This window comes from Lytechinus variegatus, chromosome 5 (assembly GCF_018143015.1).
Source record: "Lytechinus variegatus isolate NC3 chromosome 5, Lvar_3.0, whole genome shotgun sequence".
Lineage (NCBI taxonomy): Eukaryota > Metazoa > Echinodermata > Echinoidea > Temnopleuroida > Toxopneustidae > Lytechinus > Lytechinus variegatus.
Genome location: NC_054744.1, coordinates 42914085 through 42930953, shown reverse-complemented (window position 1 = coordinate 42930953; position 16869 = coordinate 42914085). Strand labels below are relative to the sequence as shown.

The following is a 16869-nucleotide window of genomic DNA, read 5'->3' as shown; positions in this document are numbered from 1 at the left end:
TGTAGCTAGTGTCTCTGTAACTATTTAGGTAGAAGATATTGTAGACAATTACAAGTAACTTTTGCAACAATTTACATGATGCAAATTGCATGCAACCATAAAGTTTTACATATTTTTATTACATTTATCAATGTAACTGAACAATGCTATCAGTATGGAATGAATTGGATAATAAAAGAAGATGAAAAAAGTTCTTAAGGTTTGGGTTGTAGTTTTTCCACATATTTTGTTTGTACTTAAATTGCTTTAAGGTTCGTAGAATCCTAAAATATACTCCATCAAAAAATGGGTGTAGTCTTCATTCTGTGTATGACTTTGTAATTATGTGAATTTCCTATGATCCCAATTCATGCACATGTTATTTATAAGTTATTACTTCATGGTGCTTGAAGGTTAAAACTCATTTCTTGTAACATATCTTTTATAAAAATAGGCATGATCTTGAAATAAAATATGAACTTTAAGATTCTTAACTTTTGTGATCACAATTCATATGATAGGAGAGATTGGATCTTAAAAATATGAATCATTGGGTTGTTTGTTACCTTATGAAATCTATTTGCTTTGATCTTTCCAGGGATTGTGTTGCAACTTGTCCTGATGGCCAGTTCACCCCTCCAGAGCTCCACATCCGATGTGGAAGATGCAGTGAACACTGCAAGACTTGCAGTGGAAATACCAAACATGATTGCTTATCTTGCCCCCCTGGTCTCTTCCTCAGTGATGACAATTCTTGCGTCAGAGAATGTCCACACGGATACTACAAAGGTTTGTGTGTATTTGCTTCCATCTTCCTCTCTCTCATTCTAACTCTTCAAATTGGTGTTGAAAAATTATTAGGCCATGCTGATTTACATCTGTTCAGGGATATTATAGAAAAAAAAGGTATTGAACCAAGCTTATACTTATGGGTTAATATCTTAACCATTATTTCCTCTGTAGGTTTCATTGTAATTATAATTGTCTTGTAGTATTAGCTCTGTCTTTCAATCACATTCCCCACTATTCACTGTTGCAACGCAGACGGACTTTACGACGGTATATTGATTTTGGAAGAGACTTGGGCCCGTCGTGATGGTCGTAGAACACTGTCCTGCAATGTAAGTTGTGTGACATGAGAATTTTATTTTGTTTCACATCTGCAACGGAAACATTTAATCTGCATTTAGTGTGCAAAATTCTGGTTGCTACTATGGTAACAGCGATATGTCCGATTTAGGACGACATTCCAGAGCTGCATTTGGTTCCTCCCAGAGCTCGAGAGGTGCCCAAGGGGGCTCACTTCCATTGACGAGTGGATACCAGGCGCGACCACATGTAAAAAGGGAAAGAGTGGGCAAGTACGATACGTATATAATGTTATAAAGGTGTCAAAAACAATATTTAAAATACTGAAAAGAGGGATGTATTTCCAATACTTGTAGGGTTTCACATGCCAAATACTTGTTAATGCATGCATTTTCATAATCTGGAAAAGACTTGCTTCCCTTGTTTAGGGTGCTTTTCGAAACCCCATGGTCGCGCCTGGTATCCACTCGTCAATGAAGTGGTCCCCCCGAAAAATTTGAATCTAATCCCCCAATTCGGGGGAAAGTAAAACATAATGCCCATTACATTGTGTGCTAGAGGCATATCGTTTGTGTAGAAGGAGCAAGGAATAGAAAAAAAACGCAAAGTCGGATGGTTTCAGATGGATAGGCCTATTGCATATGCTGTGTACATATCAGCGCATGCGAAATGGTTTAGCTGGAAAGGTGATCTGACCATGGGATCAATTGCCAGTGATCCACCAATAATCCACATTGATGCAACATTGATTCGATGGACTGTAATGATTTATATCTAAGTCTGAATTCAGTAAGTTTTTCCTCACTCAATATGTACTTGATTTGTTTGAAAAACCTCTTTCTTATCCATGTCATAATCTATGTTTCGCATGTCTCCAGCCACCTGGAGTCATGATAGTACAGCCCCGCCGCGAGCTCAGGCGGGCATATGCTATAATGACCAGTCGTACATGCATGAAAGCGGTATTTTAACAATTTGGAATGGTATGCTGGTATCGCATGAAAGAATCTTGCACACGAAAAGTAGATCTATCGGGCCTGTAACACAATGATTGTAGAACAGTTTTCTAGTTCGATTCTATTGACTATAATGTAAATCAATCTTGAAAATCGAGTCTATGATTAATCGTTTACTTTTATGTTACCGGACCCTAATGTCGCATTCCAGAGGTTTTCAAAAACTCGCTAATGTCATGGTCCAAATCCCAGCCTTTGATTCCTATACAAGTTTCCTCAGAATCATTATGGTCTGGTGGTTCTGAGTCTAGCCTCTCAATCTGAGGTTGTGTATTGGAATCCCAGATATTCATTCCTCTTACAGATTTTGTTTGAAGCATAATGGTCTGGTGGCATTGACTCTTGTCTTTCAATATGAGCTACAAGATTCCCAGCCATTCATTCCTCTACAGATTTCATTGGAATCATTGTGGTCAGGTAGTACTCTCTCTAGTCTCACAATCAGTGGGTCATTGATTTGATTTCCAGTAAATCATTCCTCTGCAGATTTCATTGGAATCAGTATTGTTTGGTAGTTTAAAATCCTTGCCCCACAATTGGTGGGTCATGGGTTCAAATTCCAGCTATCCATTCTTTGGCACATTTCCTCTGAAACACTATATTCTGGTGGTATTCACCAAAGCGTCACAGTCAGTGGGTCGGAGGTTAGACTCCCAGTCATTCAATCCTTTAAAACACTAAGTTGTTCGTAAGTTAACAGGGACTTTAAGAACGACTGGTGATCCGTTCTTATGTGCTAAACCATTGCCAACAAACATTTGATATATACCATTTACCACAAGAAAGGGTCACCAGTCGTTCTTGATGTCGCTCTTAACTTATGAACAGCTTTATGAATCACCCACCCGGTATGTGTAGTTCTCACTATACAAGGTAGCTTCACATTCAGTGGGCCATGGGTTAGATTCCCAGCCATTCATTCCTCTGAAGCAATATGGTCTGGTGGTACTCACTCTTGTCACACAATCAGTGAGTCATGGGTTAGATTCCCAGCCATTCATTCCTCTACATGTTTCATTGGAATCATTATGCTCTGGTGGTACTTACTTTTGCCAATCAATCCCAACCAATTTTTTCCTCCGCAAGTTATCTTGGAATCTATTGTCTGGTGGGACTCACTCTTGCTTCACAATCTGAGGGTCATGGGTTCAATTCTGAGCCAATTCCTTCCTCTACAAATTTCCTAGAATCCATTATGGTCTGGTGATACTCTCATCTCTCAATCAGTGAGTCGTTGGTTAGATTTCCAGCCATTCAACCCTCTGAAGCATTATGGTCTTGTGGTACTCACTCTTGTCTCACGATCAGTGGGTCGTGTGTTAGATTCCCAGCCATTCAGTCCTCTGAAAACTTAAGGACTGGTGATTCTCACTTGTCTCACAATCAGTTGCTCGTAGGTTAGATTCCCAGCCATTAACTCCTCTAAAACACTATGGTCTGTTGGTAACACTCTAGTCTCACAAGCAGTGGGTCATAGGTTAGATTCCCAGCAATTACACCCTCTGAAGCATTATGGTCTGGTGGTACTCACTCTAGTCTCACAAGCAGTGGGTCATAGGTTAGATTCCCAGCAATTACACCCTCTGAAGCATTATGGTCTGGTGGTACTCGCTCTTGTCTCCCAATCAGTGGGTTGTGAGGTAGATTCCCAGCAATTAAGTCCTCTGAAACACTAATTTCTTTTGATACTCACTCTTGTCTCACAATCAGTAGGTTAGATTCCCAGCCATTCATTCCTCTGAAGCACTATGGTCTGGTGATACTCATTCTTGTCACACAATCAGTGGGCCATGGGTTAGATTCCCAGCCATTCATTCCTCTGAAGCATTATGGTCTGGTGGTACTCATTCTTGTCTCTCAATCAGTGAGTCATGGGTTAGATTCCCAGCCATTCATTCCTCTGAAGCAATATGGTCTGGTGATACTCACTCTTGTCACACAATCAGTGGGTCATGGGTTAGATTCCCAGCCATTCTTTCTTAAGCATTATGGTCTGGTGGTGTTCACTCTTGTCTCTCAATCAGTGAGTCATGGGTTAGATTCCCAGCCATTCTTTCTTCTGAAGCATTATGGTCTGGTGGTACTCATTCTTGTCTCACAATCAGTGGGTCATAGGTTAGATTCCCAGCCATTCATTCCTCTGAAGCATTATGGTCTGGTGGTACTCATTCTTGTCACACAACTAGTGGGTCATGGGTTAGATTCCCAGCCATTCATTCCTCTGAAGCAATATGGTCTGGTGATACTCACTCTTGTCTCTCAATCAGTGGGTCATGGGTTAGATTCCCAGCCATTCATTCCTTTGAAGCATTATGGTCTGGTTGTACTCTCATCTCTCAATCAGTGGGTCATGGGTTAGATTCCCAGCCATTCATTCCTCTGAAGCATTATGGTCTGGTGGTACTCTCATCTCTCAATCAGTGGGTCATGGGTTAGATTCCCAGCCATTCATTCCTCTGAAGCACTATGGTCTGGTGGTACTCATTCTTGTCTCACAATCAGTGGGTCATAGGTTAGATTCCCAGCCATTCATTCCTCTGAAGCATTATGGTCTGGTGGTACTCATTCTTGTCACACAACTAGTGGGTCATGGGTTAGATTCCCAGCCATTCATTCCTCTGAAGCAATATGGTCTGGTGATACTCACTCTTGTCTCTCAATCAGTGGGTCATGGGTTAGATTCCCAGCCATTCATTCCTTTGAAGCATTATGGTCTGGTTGTACTCTCATCTCTCAATCAGTGGGTCATGGGTTAGATTCCCAGCCATTCATTCTTCTGAAGCACAATGGTCTGGTGGTGTTCACTCTTGTCTCTCAATCAGTGAGTCATGGGTTAGATTCCCAGCCATTCATTCCTCTGAAGCATTATGGTCTGGTGGTACTCATTCTTGTCTCTCAATCAGTGAGTCATGGGTTAGATTCCCAGCCATTCTTTCTTCTGAAGCATTATGGTCTGGTGGTACTCTCATCTCTCAATCAGTGGGTCATGGGTTAGATTCCCAGCCATTCATTCCTCTGAAGCAATATGGTCTGGTGGTACTCACTCTTGTCTCACAATCAGTGGGTCATGGGTTAGATTCCCAGCCATTCATTCCTCTGAAGCAATATGGTCTGGTGGTACTCATTCTTGTCACACAATCAGTGGGTCATGGGTTAGATTCCCAGCCATTCATTCCTCTGAAGCATTATGGTCTGGTGGTACTCACTCTTGTCTCTCAATCAGTAGGTCATGGGTTAGATTCCAAGCCATTCATTCTTCTGAAGCATTATGGTCTGGTGGTACTCACTCTTGTCACACAATCAGTGGGTCATAGGTTAGATTCCCAGCCATTCATTCTTCTGAAGCAGTATGGTCTGGTGGTACTCACTCTTGTCTCTCAATCAGTGGGTCATGGGTTAGATTCCCAGCCATTCATTCTTCTGAAGCAGTATGGTCTGGTGGTACTCACTCTTGTCTCTCAATCAGTGGGCCATGGGTTAGATTCCCAGCCATTCAGCCTCTGAAGCATTATGGCCTCAAAATTGGTTAAATATATATTTATGTTAAAATGTACATTATGTTAAAGGTATATACATTTAGTCTGCTCCTAACATTTCCCCTTTCCTGGATTTGACATTACTTCTCCCTCTGTATACTTTTCGTTTTGTATCCCCTTTCCAGTATTATACATTAGTATGCTGTGTTATTTTTTTTTACTGTTTCGCTTGTTTGTTTACTAAAATTTTACTATGTACAAATTCATGTAATTCAGCCTTTGGCTGCTAATTGAATTTTTATCTATCTATTAATCCTCTGAAGCATTATGGTCTGGTGGTACTAACTCTTGTCACACAAGCAGTGGGTCATAGGTTAGATTCCCAGCAATTACATCCTATGAAGAATTATGGTCTGGTGGTACTCACTCTAGTCTCACAAGCAGTGGGTCATAGGTTAGATTCCCAGCAATTATATCCTCTGAAGCATTATGGTCTGGTGGTACTCGCTCTTGTCTCCCAATCAGTGGGTTGTGAGGTAGATTCCCAGCAATTAAGTCCTCTGAAACACTAATTTCTTTTGATACTCACTCTTATCTCACAATCAGTAGGTTTGATTCCCAGCCATTTAATCCTCTGAAGCATTATTGTCTGGTGGTACTCACTCTTGTCACACAGTCAGTGAGTCATGGGTTAGATTCCCAGCCATTCAGTCCTCTGAAGCATTATGGTCTGGTGGTAATCATTCTTGTCACACAATCAGTGGGTCATGGGTTAGATTCCCAGCCATTCATTCTTCTGAAGCATTATGGTCTGGTGGTGTTCACTCTTGTCTCACGATCAGTGGGCCATGGGTTAGATTCCCAGCCACTGATTCCTCTACATGTATAGCACTAAGGTCCGGTGGTATATACTCTTGTCTCACAATTAGTGGGTCATGGGTTTAAATCCCAGACATTCATTCCTTTACAGATTTTCTTGAAAGCATAACGTATTGGGTCATGTGTTAGATTCCTTATTAATTATTTCTCCAAAGGTTGCATTGTAAGCATTGTGGTCTGGTGATGCTGACACTTGTCTCACAGTGAATAAAGTAGGTCATTGGGTAGATTCCCAGCAGTTCAATCCTCTGAAACACTGTGGTCTGGGGATATTCTTGTCTCACAATCAGTGGGTCATGGGTTAGATTCCCAGCCACTGAGTCCTAAGAAATACAGTGGTCTGTTGATGCTCAATATAACTTCACGATCAGTGGGTCGTGGGTTAGATTCTCCCATTGAGTCCTCTGAAATACTTTGGTCTGGTGATACTCACTGTTGTCTCACAATCAGTGGCTCATGGGTTTGTATCCCATTCCTTGATTCATCTACTGATTTCATTAGAATCATTACAGAGCTTTCGATTATCTGCAACTGCAACGTAGCTGTAGTTTACCGGAAGTGGTGACACTGCTCGTTCCATATCACGTTCACACAATGATGAAAACTGTTTCGATTTAAGTCGACGTACCCGTACCAGGCCTCGGCATATACCAGCGTGATAATGAGAGGGCCGATGCTCAGCTGGAGTCAGCCAGAGAATCAGGCGTAGCATCACGCCCCGAACCAGTGGGGCGACTCTTGTGCAAAAGCCAAAAAACAAAATTGTTTAGAAATTGAACATCAATTACCTACCGGACATGTAGTGTCTGAAAACAGGACACATAAAATGTAATGGAAAAGCTGGTAACAAGCAGTAATTTGCCGTTTAGCAGCCCTGTTAAATCAACGAAACTCGAATATTGATGCTCCTTCATTCATTTTTGCTAAGCTTGGATGATGTCATCATGTGCGAACTAGCACTTGTTCCAGCACTATGACACTGAACGTTAAAACCCTGAAATACGAGTCACAGATTTGGGTAGTGAACGTGAAGGCTCGTCACAGATTAATTCGCGCAGGCGCAGCACTCCCAAAATTCCTTTATCTCGTACGTCCACATGGCATGTCACATAAAACAAAAGGTCTCTATTATGTTCTGGTGGTATTTACTTTTTGCTCCTAAATCTTAGGGTCCTGGATTTGGTTCCCAACCAATTCATTCTTTTGCCATTTTTTCGTGGAATCAATTGTTGTCTGGTGGTACTCACTCTTGTCTCACAATCAGTGGGTCATGGGTTAGATTCCCAGCCATTCATTCCTCTGAAGCATTATGGTCTGGTGATACTCTTGCCTCATAATCAGTGGGTCATGGATTTGGATCTCAGTCAATTAATTCTTCTGCCATTTTTCTTGGAATCAATAATTGTCTGGTTGGACTCACTCTTGCAACACAATCAGTGGGTCATGGGTTTGAATCCCAGACATTAATTCCTCTACAGATTTTTTGGAAGCATAATGGTTGGTGGTAATCACCCTTGCCTCTCAATTTTAGGGCCATGGGTTAGATTCCTAAGCAATCATTTCTGTAATAGATTTCATTATAAGCATTATGGTCTGGTGGTACTCACTCTTGTCTCACAAGCAGTGGGTCATGGGTTAGATTCCCAGCCATTCATTCCTCTGAAGCATTATGGTCTGGTGGTACTCACTCTTGTCACACAATCAGTGGGTCATGGGTTAGATTCCCAGCCATTCATTCCTCTGAAGCATTATGGTCTGGTGGTACTCATTCTTGTCACACAATCAGTGGGTCATGGGTTAGATTCCCAGCCATTCATTCCTCTGAAGCATTATGGTCTGGTGGTACTCACTCTTGTCTCACAATCAGTGGGTCATGGGTTAGATTCCCAGCCATTCTTCTGAAGCATTATGGTCTGGTGGTACTCACTCTTGTCTCACAATCAGTGGGTCATGGGTTAGATTCCCAGCCATTCATTCCTCTGAAGCATTATGGTCTGGTGGTACTCATTCTTGTCTCACAATCATACCCTTTTTACACACGCTAAAATTTCCTTAACCCTGTACTATAGATGGGGCTAAATTGCCATTAAGCCCCACCTATAGTACGGGGTTAAGCTTAGCCCACCTTCTTTTTACACAACATTTTTGCAAAGTGGGCTAACCCCACCTTTAGTACCGGATTATTCGGCCCTGCAAAAAAGCAGGGTTATCCCAGCAATTGCAGTGCTAAGTGCGATAGTACGGGTTAAAATCGCTAGTTTAAAACGGAAAGTGGGCTAAGCGCTCCCATTCATGCCCTGCAACAGAGCCGGCCCTGTTGTCCAATTAGAGGTAAGCATAATGAATATTCATGAACAGCAAACATGGCAATGAGAATCAAGCAAATAACGTAATTAGGTCTATCGTATAGCTGGTAAACAATTCCGAGTGAAGTACTTGTACTACGAATGATCAACAAATGTATTTAAAGCACGCGCGATTTTGGATATGACCTGAATGACCCCTCAGTGCGCTCGTGAATATTCAAGAGCTACCACTAGTCCGGGGTTAGCGAGTTTCGTGTGTGAAAAGCAAGCATTCCTTATCTGGGGTTAGCAATAACAATTTGGCATGTGTGAAAAGGAAAAAAAATTGTAAGGGGTTAGCGATAGTCTGGGGCTAAGAAAATCCTGTGTAAAAAGGGTATGAGTGGGTCATTGGTTAGATTTCCAGCCATTCAATCCTCTGAAACACTATGGTCTGGTGGTACTCACTCTTGTCTCACAACCAGTGGGTCATGGGTTGGATTCCCAGCCACTGATCATAACATTGTCTGGTGATACTCTTGTCTTACAATCAGTGGGCCATTGATTAGATTCCCAGCCATTCATTTCCCAGCAGGTTTCATTGGATTCATCATTGTCTGGTTATTTTGACACTTTGCTCTCAATATCTAGAACAGGGTTTTGAATTCCAGCCAATTCATTCATCTACAAATTTCCTTGGAATAATTTAATTATTCCCTTTCTATCATAGAGTTGTTGGTTCATTCCTGTGCCATAGGAACAAACATGTGTAGTGCCTTGGACATTCTGTATTATGGATAAAATTTTGAAGTTGTTATTGTTAGTACAGCTGTATTATTATTTCCTTTACCTTTTCTAGATGTTTTGTCTGCTATTTACATTTATTCATAAAAAGTTTCTAGACATTTTCTCCAGCGTCGGTTTCTCTTTTGGAAGATATGCAAGTAAATGTTAACATAAAACCTAATCATAAAGCTAACATTAATCATGAATATGTTTCGTACGAACATTGCTCTGAACTGAACTTGGCATCGGTTTGTGCTCCCGAAAGTGAGATAGATGAAAGTAGGAGACTAATTCAGAAGTCTAGAATGTGAGCCATTACTCATTTCTCTCAGATTGTGGCTTTTAATGTCAATCCTCACATAGATCTAAATATGATTGATGCACCTTTGTTACAACTTCATTGCAGACATTACTTTAAGACGTAGGTTTCCGAGGAATTAGGATAGGAACAGTTTTGTTTGGAGTGAATATCTATGAATATGAAAATGCTTTTATCTCCCTTTTGTAATATATTTTTTTCTTAAATTGGAATCCCAGATTCCTTCTTTCAGATGTGTCGTCAGTGCTCTCCCCTCTGCCGGTCATGTGAAGCGAACGAGAACAGTTGCACGTCCTGCATCGATGGAGCAGTTCTACGTGGCTCACAATGTATCACACGATGCATGGATAGCGAGTACATGGTGAATGAGCGTTGCCTCCCCTGTCATTCATCATGTTTCTCCTGTAATGGTGGTACAGAAACAGACTGTACATCCTGCTTTGATGATTATGTCCACATGGATATGAGATGTGTAGAGCCTCAACAGTGTGGGGTTGGATACTACATTGTCAACAGCTATGATGCTGCATCCAGGCAGTGCTTGAGGTATCTCGGTTTTTCCTTCCACAAATATTTCCAACTTTAGTGGGCGCAGTTGATGAAGGCGCCCCAGTTCCCATTCAAATAGAATTTGGTTATATCATGAGAAATCACAGAAAAATTGAGTTTCATGCTAAAAAGGTGCAAACAGTATACAAATATGAATAGGCATGAGTGCGATGGTGCGAGATTTCGCATAAGGTGAAAGATGCTCTATTCAACGAGGCGTTAGCCGAGTTGAATAGAGCCTCTCTCTTTTTTCACCGAATGCCAAATCTCGCACCATTTCATGAATAAGAATATTTGCTTTTTGTGTTGTACAACGCCTCGGAATTAAGTTTTTTGCATTTTAAAAATAGTTCCTGAACTTGGACAGTATTGGAATTAAAATACATATAAATATTGGACTTTCTCACATGTCAATATTTGAATTTACGTCATGTAAATATTGTAATTTATTTGCAAAGCTAACCATTTCCATGAAAGTTGTATGTGATATGCTTAAGTCATCTTCAAACCCTCCGTGTATATATGCAGAGGTACATGTATACTGGATATACATGTAAATTGAAATCCAAGTTTATCAATGAGACATTCCTTTCTGATTGTGCTTTACACTTTCATTCTCTGTTTTAGTGTAAAATGCATCCTGTTCATGAATGCAAACAATGCTTGAAATATATTTTTTCTTATTTGAGAAAAATTACAGCTTGTGCTGTACACTCACATTATTCATTCAGTGAGATATGGATCCTGATACAGAAAGTGCTTTAAGCATCCTATTATCGGGTCTGACTGATTGATATACTTACATGTATGTCTCCATGTATAAGGTACTTCAAACATGCTAGTAGTCAGTTTGAAGAAATGATAACATTGATTGATTTTATAACTAATCCTGCTATATGCTGATTCTTTGAAGATGTCATTCAACATGTAAAGATTGCCAGGGTCCATCATTTACAGACTGTGTGGATTGCCATCAGGGATTCTTCTTGGTCGGAGGAGCTTGCCTGCAAACATGTGAAAATGGTAAGAAAAACCATTGTGAGATCAGATTCCAACATCTTAGCTATCTGCTATTAAGCCTCTTCAGTTATTTACTCACACGCAATAGCAGACTGAGACTGATTTTTACATAGAATTAAAAAGAACATTTGGTTTGCAAATTTTGGATGAAGCATGTGAAATGATTGTTTTGATGTTTTTCTTGCCTTTGAAACTTAGACATGAGGGTAAACAAGTATTTTCAAGTTAAGGCTTCTTAACCATAAAAAGACGGGGGGGGGGGGGGGGCTGATTCAGCCCCCTCGACATTTTTTACCTGTTTGAGACTAAATGATTTTGTTGTAACATGTGCTCAGTATCAAGCGGGTTAACAATCGTTAAGTCCTGAAGGGCAGACCAACCTGGATGTATTAGCCAGTATATGCTATTCTATTGTATGTGTAGCCTGCTGTATTCTTCTTTATATCCAATTTTTCTGATATCACACATTCCATTCTTGATAAACAAAATTGCTTTACATGAATAATCAAAATTCAAATTCCTCAAACAAGAAACATTAAGTTGTAAGCAAGAGACAATCTCGATATCAGGAAGCAGAATTAAGAAAAGGACTTGCCACATCTTACATACGTCAGTATACAATGGCTATTTCGACGCCTAATAAGACAGGGCTGCCAGTAGTATTCCACTGGTTGTCATATTTCAATGTATGTTGATCAATTTGAATTAATTTCAATGATCATATTACATTATGAATATGTGCATTTGTCTTACAAATGGATATTTCATTTTTTTTTCCGTTCCGAAGGCAAATATCTGGCCCCGGATAATAACTGTAAGTCATGTAGCGAAGGATGTGTTCTGTGCTCAGACGATAGGACTTGTATACAGTGTGCTAAATCAAAGTAAGTGCTTTCATCCTTTTAAGATGAAATCCCAGCCCCCCACTCTTTAGGCAGTCAATTATACTCATGAGGAATACTTCTTAAGAGATATTCCCTCTAAGGTGAGGAAAGGGTTACACATGCATGTTTGTTCAAAATATTTTCTAGCTATTATGTATATTCATGCATTCATCGTTTCTTGGAAATTCACCGCGCTTCTCTTTGCATACAATTATATTGTGTAAGTTTTTCGTATAAAAATTATGACACTGATGGATTTCCATAGAGTTATGATTGATCGGATCACTCGTAACTCTTTGTAAGACAGTGCTATGATGTTAACTGGCTACCCATTCAATCAAGGATCATGTATAATATTTTTGTATTTACATGTAAATATATACATGGTATTGCCCCAACTTATCTTCAAGAACTTGTCCAATTCATATACCTAAGAAAAATCTTTGATTGGTTGAATAAATCTCTCTAAAATATTTGCCAAGACAAAATTGCATGAAAATAATGAGTATAATAAACATTTCTTGTATAGCCCATTTTGCAATATGATACAATGTCTAGATATACTTCCAAAGGAATTGGAATTTATAATCTTGGATTGGCTTGAGCACTGTCTGCCTTTTACATCACACAGGCATTTTAATGTATTAATTCCTGCCAGGTACTGGTTTATGTTACCTTGGTTGAGTGCAGCACAATGTGGATCAGTTTGAACCCATGTCCCTCTTTTTCAAAGTCCAGAGACTAAGCCTTCAAGCTTTCTAGAAGGATGTGCCAATACTATGGAATGCTCTCTCTCAAACCTTAAGAAATATAACCAATTTGATTGCTTCATAGAAGAACTAAAAGTATGCTTATTTCTAATGGCCAATAAAGTTACATCTAAAAAAAAGTATACTGTACATGTACATGTATCTATCATGTTCATAATGTTTATTCCATTTTCGCTCACACTTTTACTGTTTTTCCCCTTGATTCCTCATGCTTAAAAACATTGCGGTGTTATGTGTTTACTTAAAACTGCACCATAATTGATGGAATGTTGTGACCCAGTGGATTAGTCTCTGGACTTTGAAACAGAGGGTTGTGGGTTCAAATCCCAGCCATGGCGTTATTTCCCTATAGCAAGAAATTCAACAGCGTTCTCGCCAGTGTATAACACGCATGGTGCAAACACCATGCGTGCGGAAATGGAGACCAAGTGGAACCATGCGTAAAATTTCAGCGACATGCGTGGAAAAATTAAATGGAAATATTCAGAAAAAAATAATACACTCCATGAACTCATCTTAGTGATAGCAACTTCATTTATCGGGTTGCGCCGAAGTCCCACCAACTTAAGACCACTTACAGGCCTACTACGGCTAGGAAAGTGGCAAGGCGCCCAGCTAGCTCGCGGCTGCTATTGCGGGCATATGACGGCACGGTACGGTCGTTCCGTTGACTATTCCCCCGTCTGCCCCGCACATCACACCGGCTATGCTCCATGACCTACCGGTAGCTGCGCTTACTGATATGATGGGAGTGGAACTTGGAATAAATACATTTACAAGGAACATGTACTTGTACTGTGTTTGTCATTTATCCCGCCCTCTATACACACAAAGAACGAATAGCAAAGGAGTTGTACTGTGTTTGTCATTTTATTCCACCCTCTCTGCACACAATGAACGAATGCGAAGGAGTTTGAGAACTGTGCGTGATCGCTATGGTGCATGGATGTTAGGCCTGGGACGATTGTCATTTTTACCATTCAATTATTTCCTGAAAAAATAATCGAATGATTCGATTGTTCGTCGGGAATCAGGTCTTTTAAGTCACAATAGTTGACCTACTTTATGGTGAAATCTCCATCAAAGTCACATGTTTAGAATAAATGAAAGTAGGACCTTTTTCCCCTTCTCCATGATATTTATATCAAAAGAAACTACATGAAATGAGATTAAAACTTTCAGTTTATTGTTCCAATGAAAATCCTTCCTAAATCCATGCTGGTACTCTGGTATTATGCATGCATCCCTCCAAGTGCCACACCCCTGCATATGAATGAATCAGCCCAGATCAGCCAGTGCAAAGTCCAAATCCCAAAGATGTAAACAACTCATTCATGAACTATTCTTTGAGACTGACCCCAGGTGGAGCATTTCTTGAACAATTTCATCCCTTGCCCACACCATGTCCCCGCCCCCACTTGTGGCACTGCCCACGATTCTACACATGTATTTCAAAAAAATATTTTGCAAAATATTTAATTTGAAATACCTTATAAAATTACGATTTTTTATCATTTGAACCTACATGTATAACTGGGTCTATTTTTGGAGACTAGTCGAGAAAGTACCGGTGTCGGGCGCATGTTGGAATGTAGTTTTCATTGTGTGAGGGGATAGAAAAAAGGTTGCATTATTGTTTTGAAACAAAGGAATTCTCCGGCTCCCACCCTTATCTTTCTCTAGCTCTCCCTCACACACACACAGATGGGGGAGGGGTCAATTTATTTCTGAAGTCATGACCTCTCCTGATAAGGGAACCACTGCCTTCTTTGTTTCCCCAAAAGTTTCATTGGCTATCCGAAGGTCCAATCAGCTCAAGTGAGCTTGGTTGTGTGTTTTCTTATTGTTTTGTGCACGCAGACAATGAACTCATTTTGTGTATCGAGGGCAAGGTTGGGTGGGATTAAAAAAAATTCGGAGCGCTTTCATGTTGGTGTGTAACTGTGAATGTAATACAATCATTGATTATTTTTGAAAAATTATCTCGGTAACATAATTTTTAAACCTGTATGAAGTGTCATCATTGTTTTCTTGTCATTTTGTTATTATTACTTGGGTATTTGAGTTCTCCCAATGTCATAATCGGGATCTGCCGAACATTCGATTTGTGTAAATTTTGCTTATCGATTGGTGATTGGCGGCATGCCAATCGAACCATTTGATCAATCGATGTTTACTCCCAGGCCTAGCATTTATGTGCATTTGTGTGGGCTTAAAAATACGCCAAAATGGGGCTCCCTTGGCGTCTCTATTTCATGAAAAGGCCGTCGCTTCCCCCTCCCGCACCCACCCCCCGGGAGTGGCAGCAAAAGTCCCCGACATGGGTGAATTTTTTTCTGGCGAGGATGCTGAAATTCAATTTTAAAGAAATATTTGAAATATTCTTAGAAGAAATAAAATGGAGAGCAAATATAAAAAGAAGTATTTTTTTGAAAAAATGCAAAATAATGATTGAAAAGTCAATTTAGGCATTATGTTTGCTTACTATTGAACATGTATTTAAAATTCTTTCTTGCTATATTTATAAAATGTTTTTTATGTTGAATTCTAATGTATATCATAATGTTGATTTTTTATAAATTTTTGTTCAATGTACAGTGACGATGTAAATGAGAACATACAAAAAAAAAGAAAGAAATTCATCCACTGTGTGCTGCACTCGACCCAGGTGATGTAAATGGGTACCGGCAGGAAGTTATTCCTAGGAAAGCTGTATGTGCCTTAATCGGTTGCCTAGCTTAGCCGGGGTAATGATAATAGCAGTGCCTTTTTAAAGCGCCATGAGCACCGAAAGGTGGACCTGTGCACTCTATAAGTAGCTACCATTATTATTGATTTTATTATTAATTATCTTTGAAGGGTCCTTCATCAACAAGACGGTAGCATCATTTGCAGAGAGGGGTGTGAAGAGGGGACATACTCGATGGAAGGAGAATGTTTTTCGTGTCATTCTTCTTGTGAGACTTGTAATGGAGGTGGAATCATGGATTGCACTCGCTGTAAACAACTTGGTATGCTCTTCAATCTATTTCAGGGGCCACAAGGCCTTGACCGTAATTTCAATGACCCCTACGATCTTGCTTTTTTTTTTTTTGATAACCTTTTTTTTTTTTTTTGCTTGTCATTTTTTTTCCAGTGTCCCCCCTAAAGTCACGTGGACCCCCCTGAAACGTGTGTGTTGTCCCCCCCCCTGAAATTTAGGTTGATGACTTTTGTTTTGGTTAGCCACTCCTAAAATTTAAGTTGATAACCTTTTTGGGGGGCGCTTGTCCAATTTTTTACTTGTGTCCATCCTAAAATTTCAGGTGGACTCCCCCTAAATTTTTTGGCTTCCGCTGCCAATGCACAAAGACCACAGATCTCAATTTCTCTTATGAAATGTGTTGGTTATTCCTTTATCTATCTGTAAACACCACTACTCTGTAGGGATCCCATTTTTGAAAAAGAAAAGCTTTATATTTCCAGAATATGCCCACACAGACGACTTGTGTAGATACTGTGACCTTGCTTTCTGTTTCTGATCAATACTTCAATATGCTCCTACGTGTAATTCGTCCATAAAGAGACGACCTGTATATAAAGACTGTTTTTCTCCTGTGTACAGCATATTTTGTAATGCAGTAAACTTGAAACAAATGATATATCTTGTCCAAATAATATTTTGATGTGTACTGATCTTCATTAATACTGCTTACATATTAATTTCTCTTGTCTCTTGTGGATAAGGTTTGTGTAGGATTCGTTGTTTAGTATTAAAGGTAAAGTTCTGGTTTAGCAATTGACTTATGATTATAATGTTTATAATGCAGCTAAAAAT

At 39.8% G+C, this 16869-nt stretch overlaps 1 protein-coding gene across 2 annotated transcripts in view; it reads left to right on the top strand.

The window, feature by feature from the left end:
* LOC121416219 (proprotein convertase subtilisin/kexin type 5-like) overlaps positions 1 to 16869 on the top strand; it is a 64395-nt gene that overhangs the window by 25804 nt on the left and 21722 nt on the right. For both annotated transcript variants that reach the window (XM_041609723.1, XM_041609722.1), the window contains exons 14-18: positions 578 to 768; positions 10048 to 10375; positions 11292 to 11401; positions 12186 to 12282; positions 15912 to 16063. In XM_041609723.1, coding sequence (XP_041465657.1) covers positions 578 to 768; positions 10048 to 10375; positions 11292 to 11401; positions 12186 to 12282; positions 15912 to 16063 — 878 coding nt within the window. The remainder of the gene's footprint in view (positions 1 to 577; positions 769 to 10047; positions 10376 to 11291; positions 11402 to 12185; positions 12283 to 15911; positions 16064 to 16869) is intronic.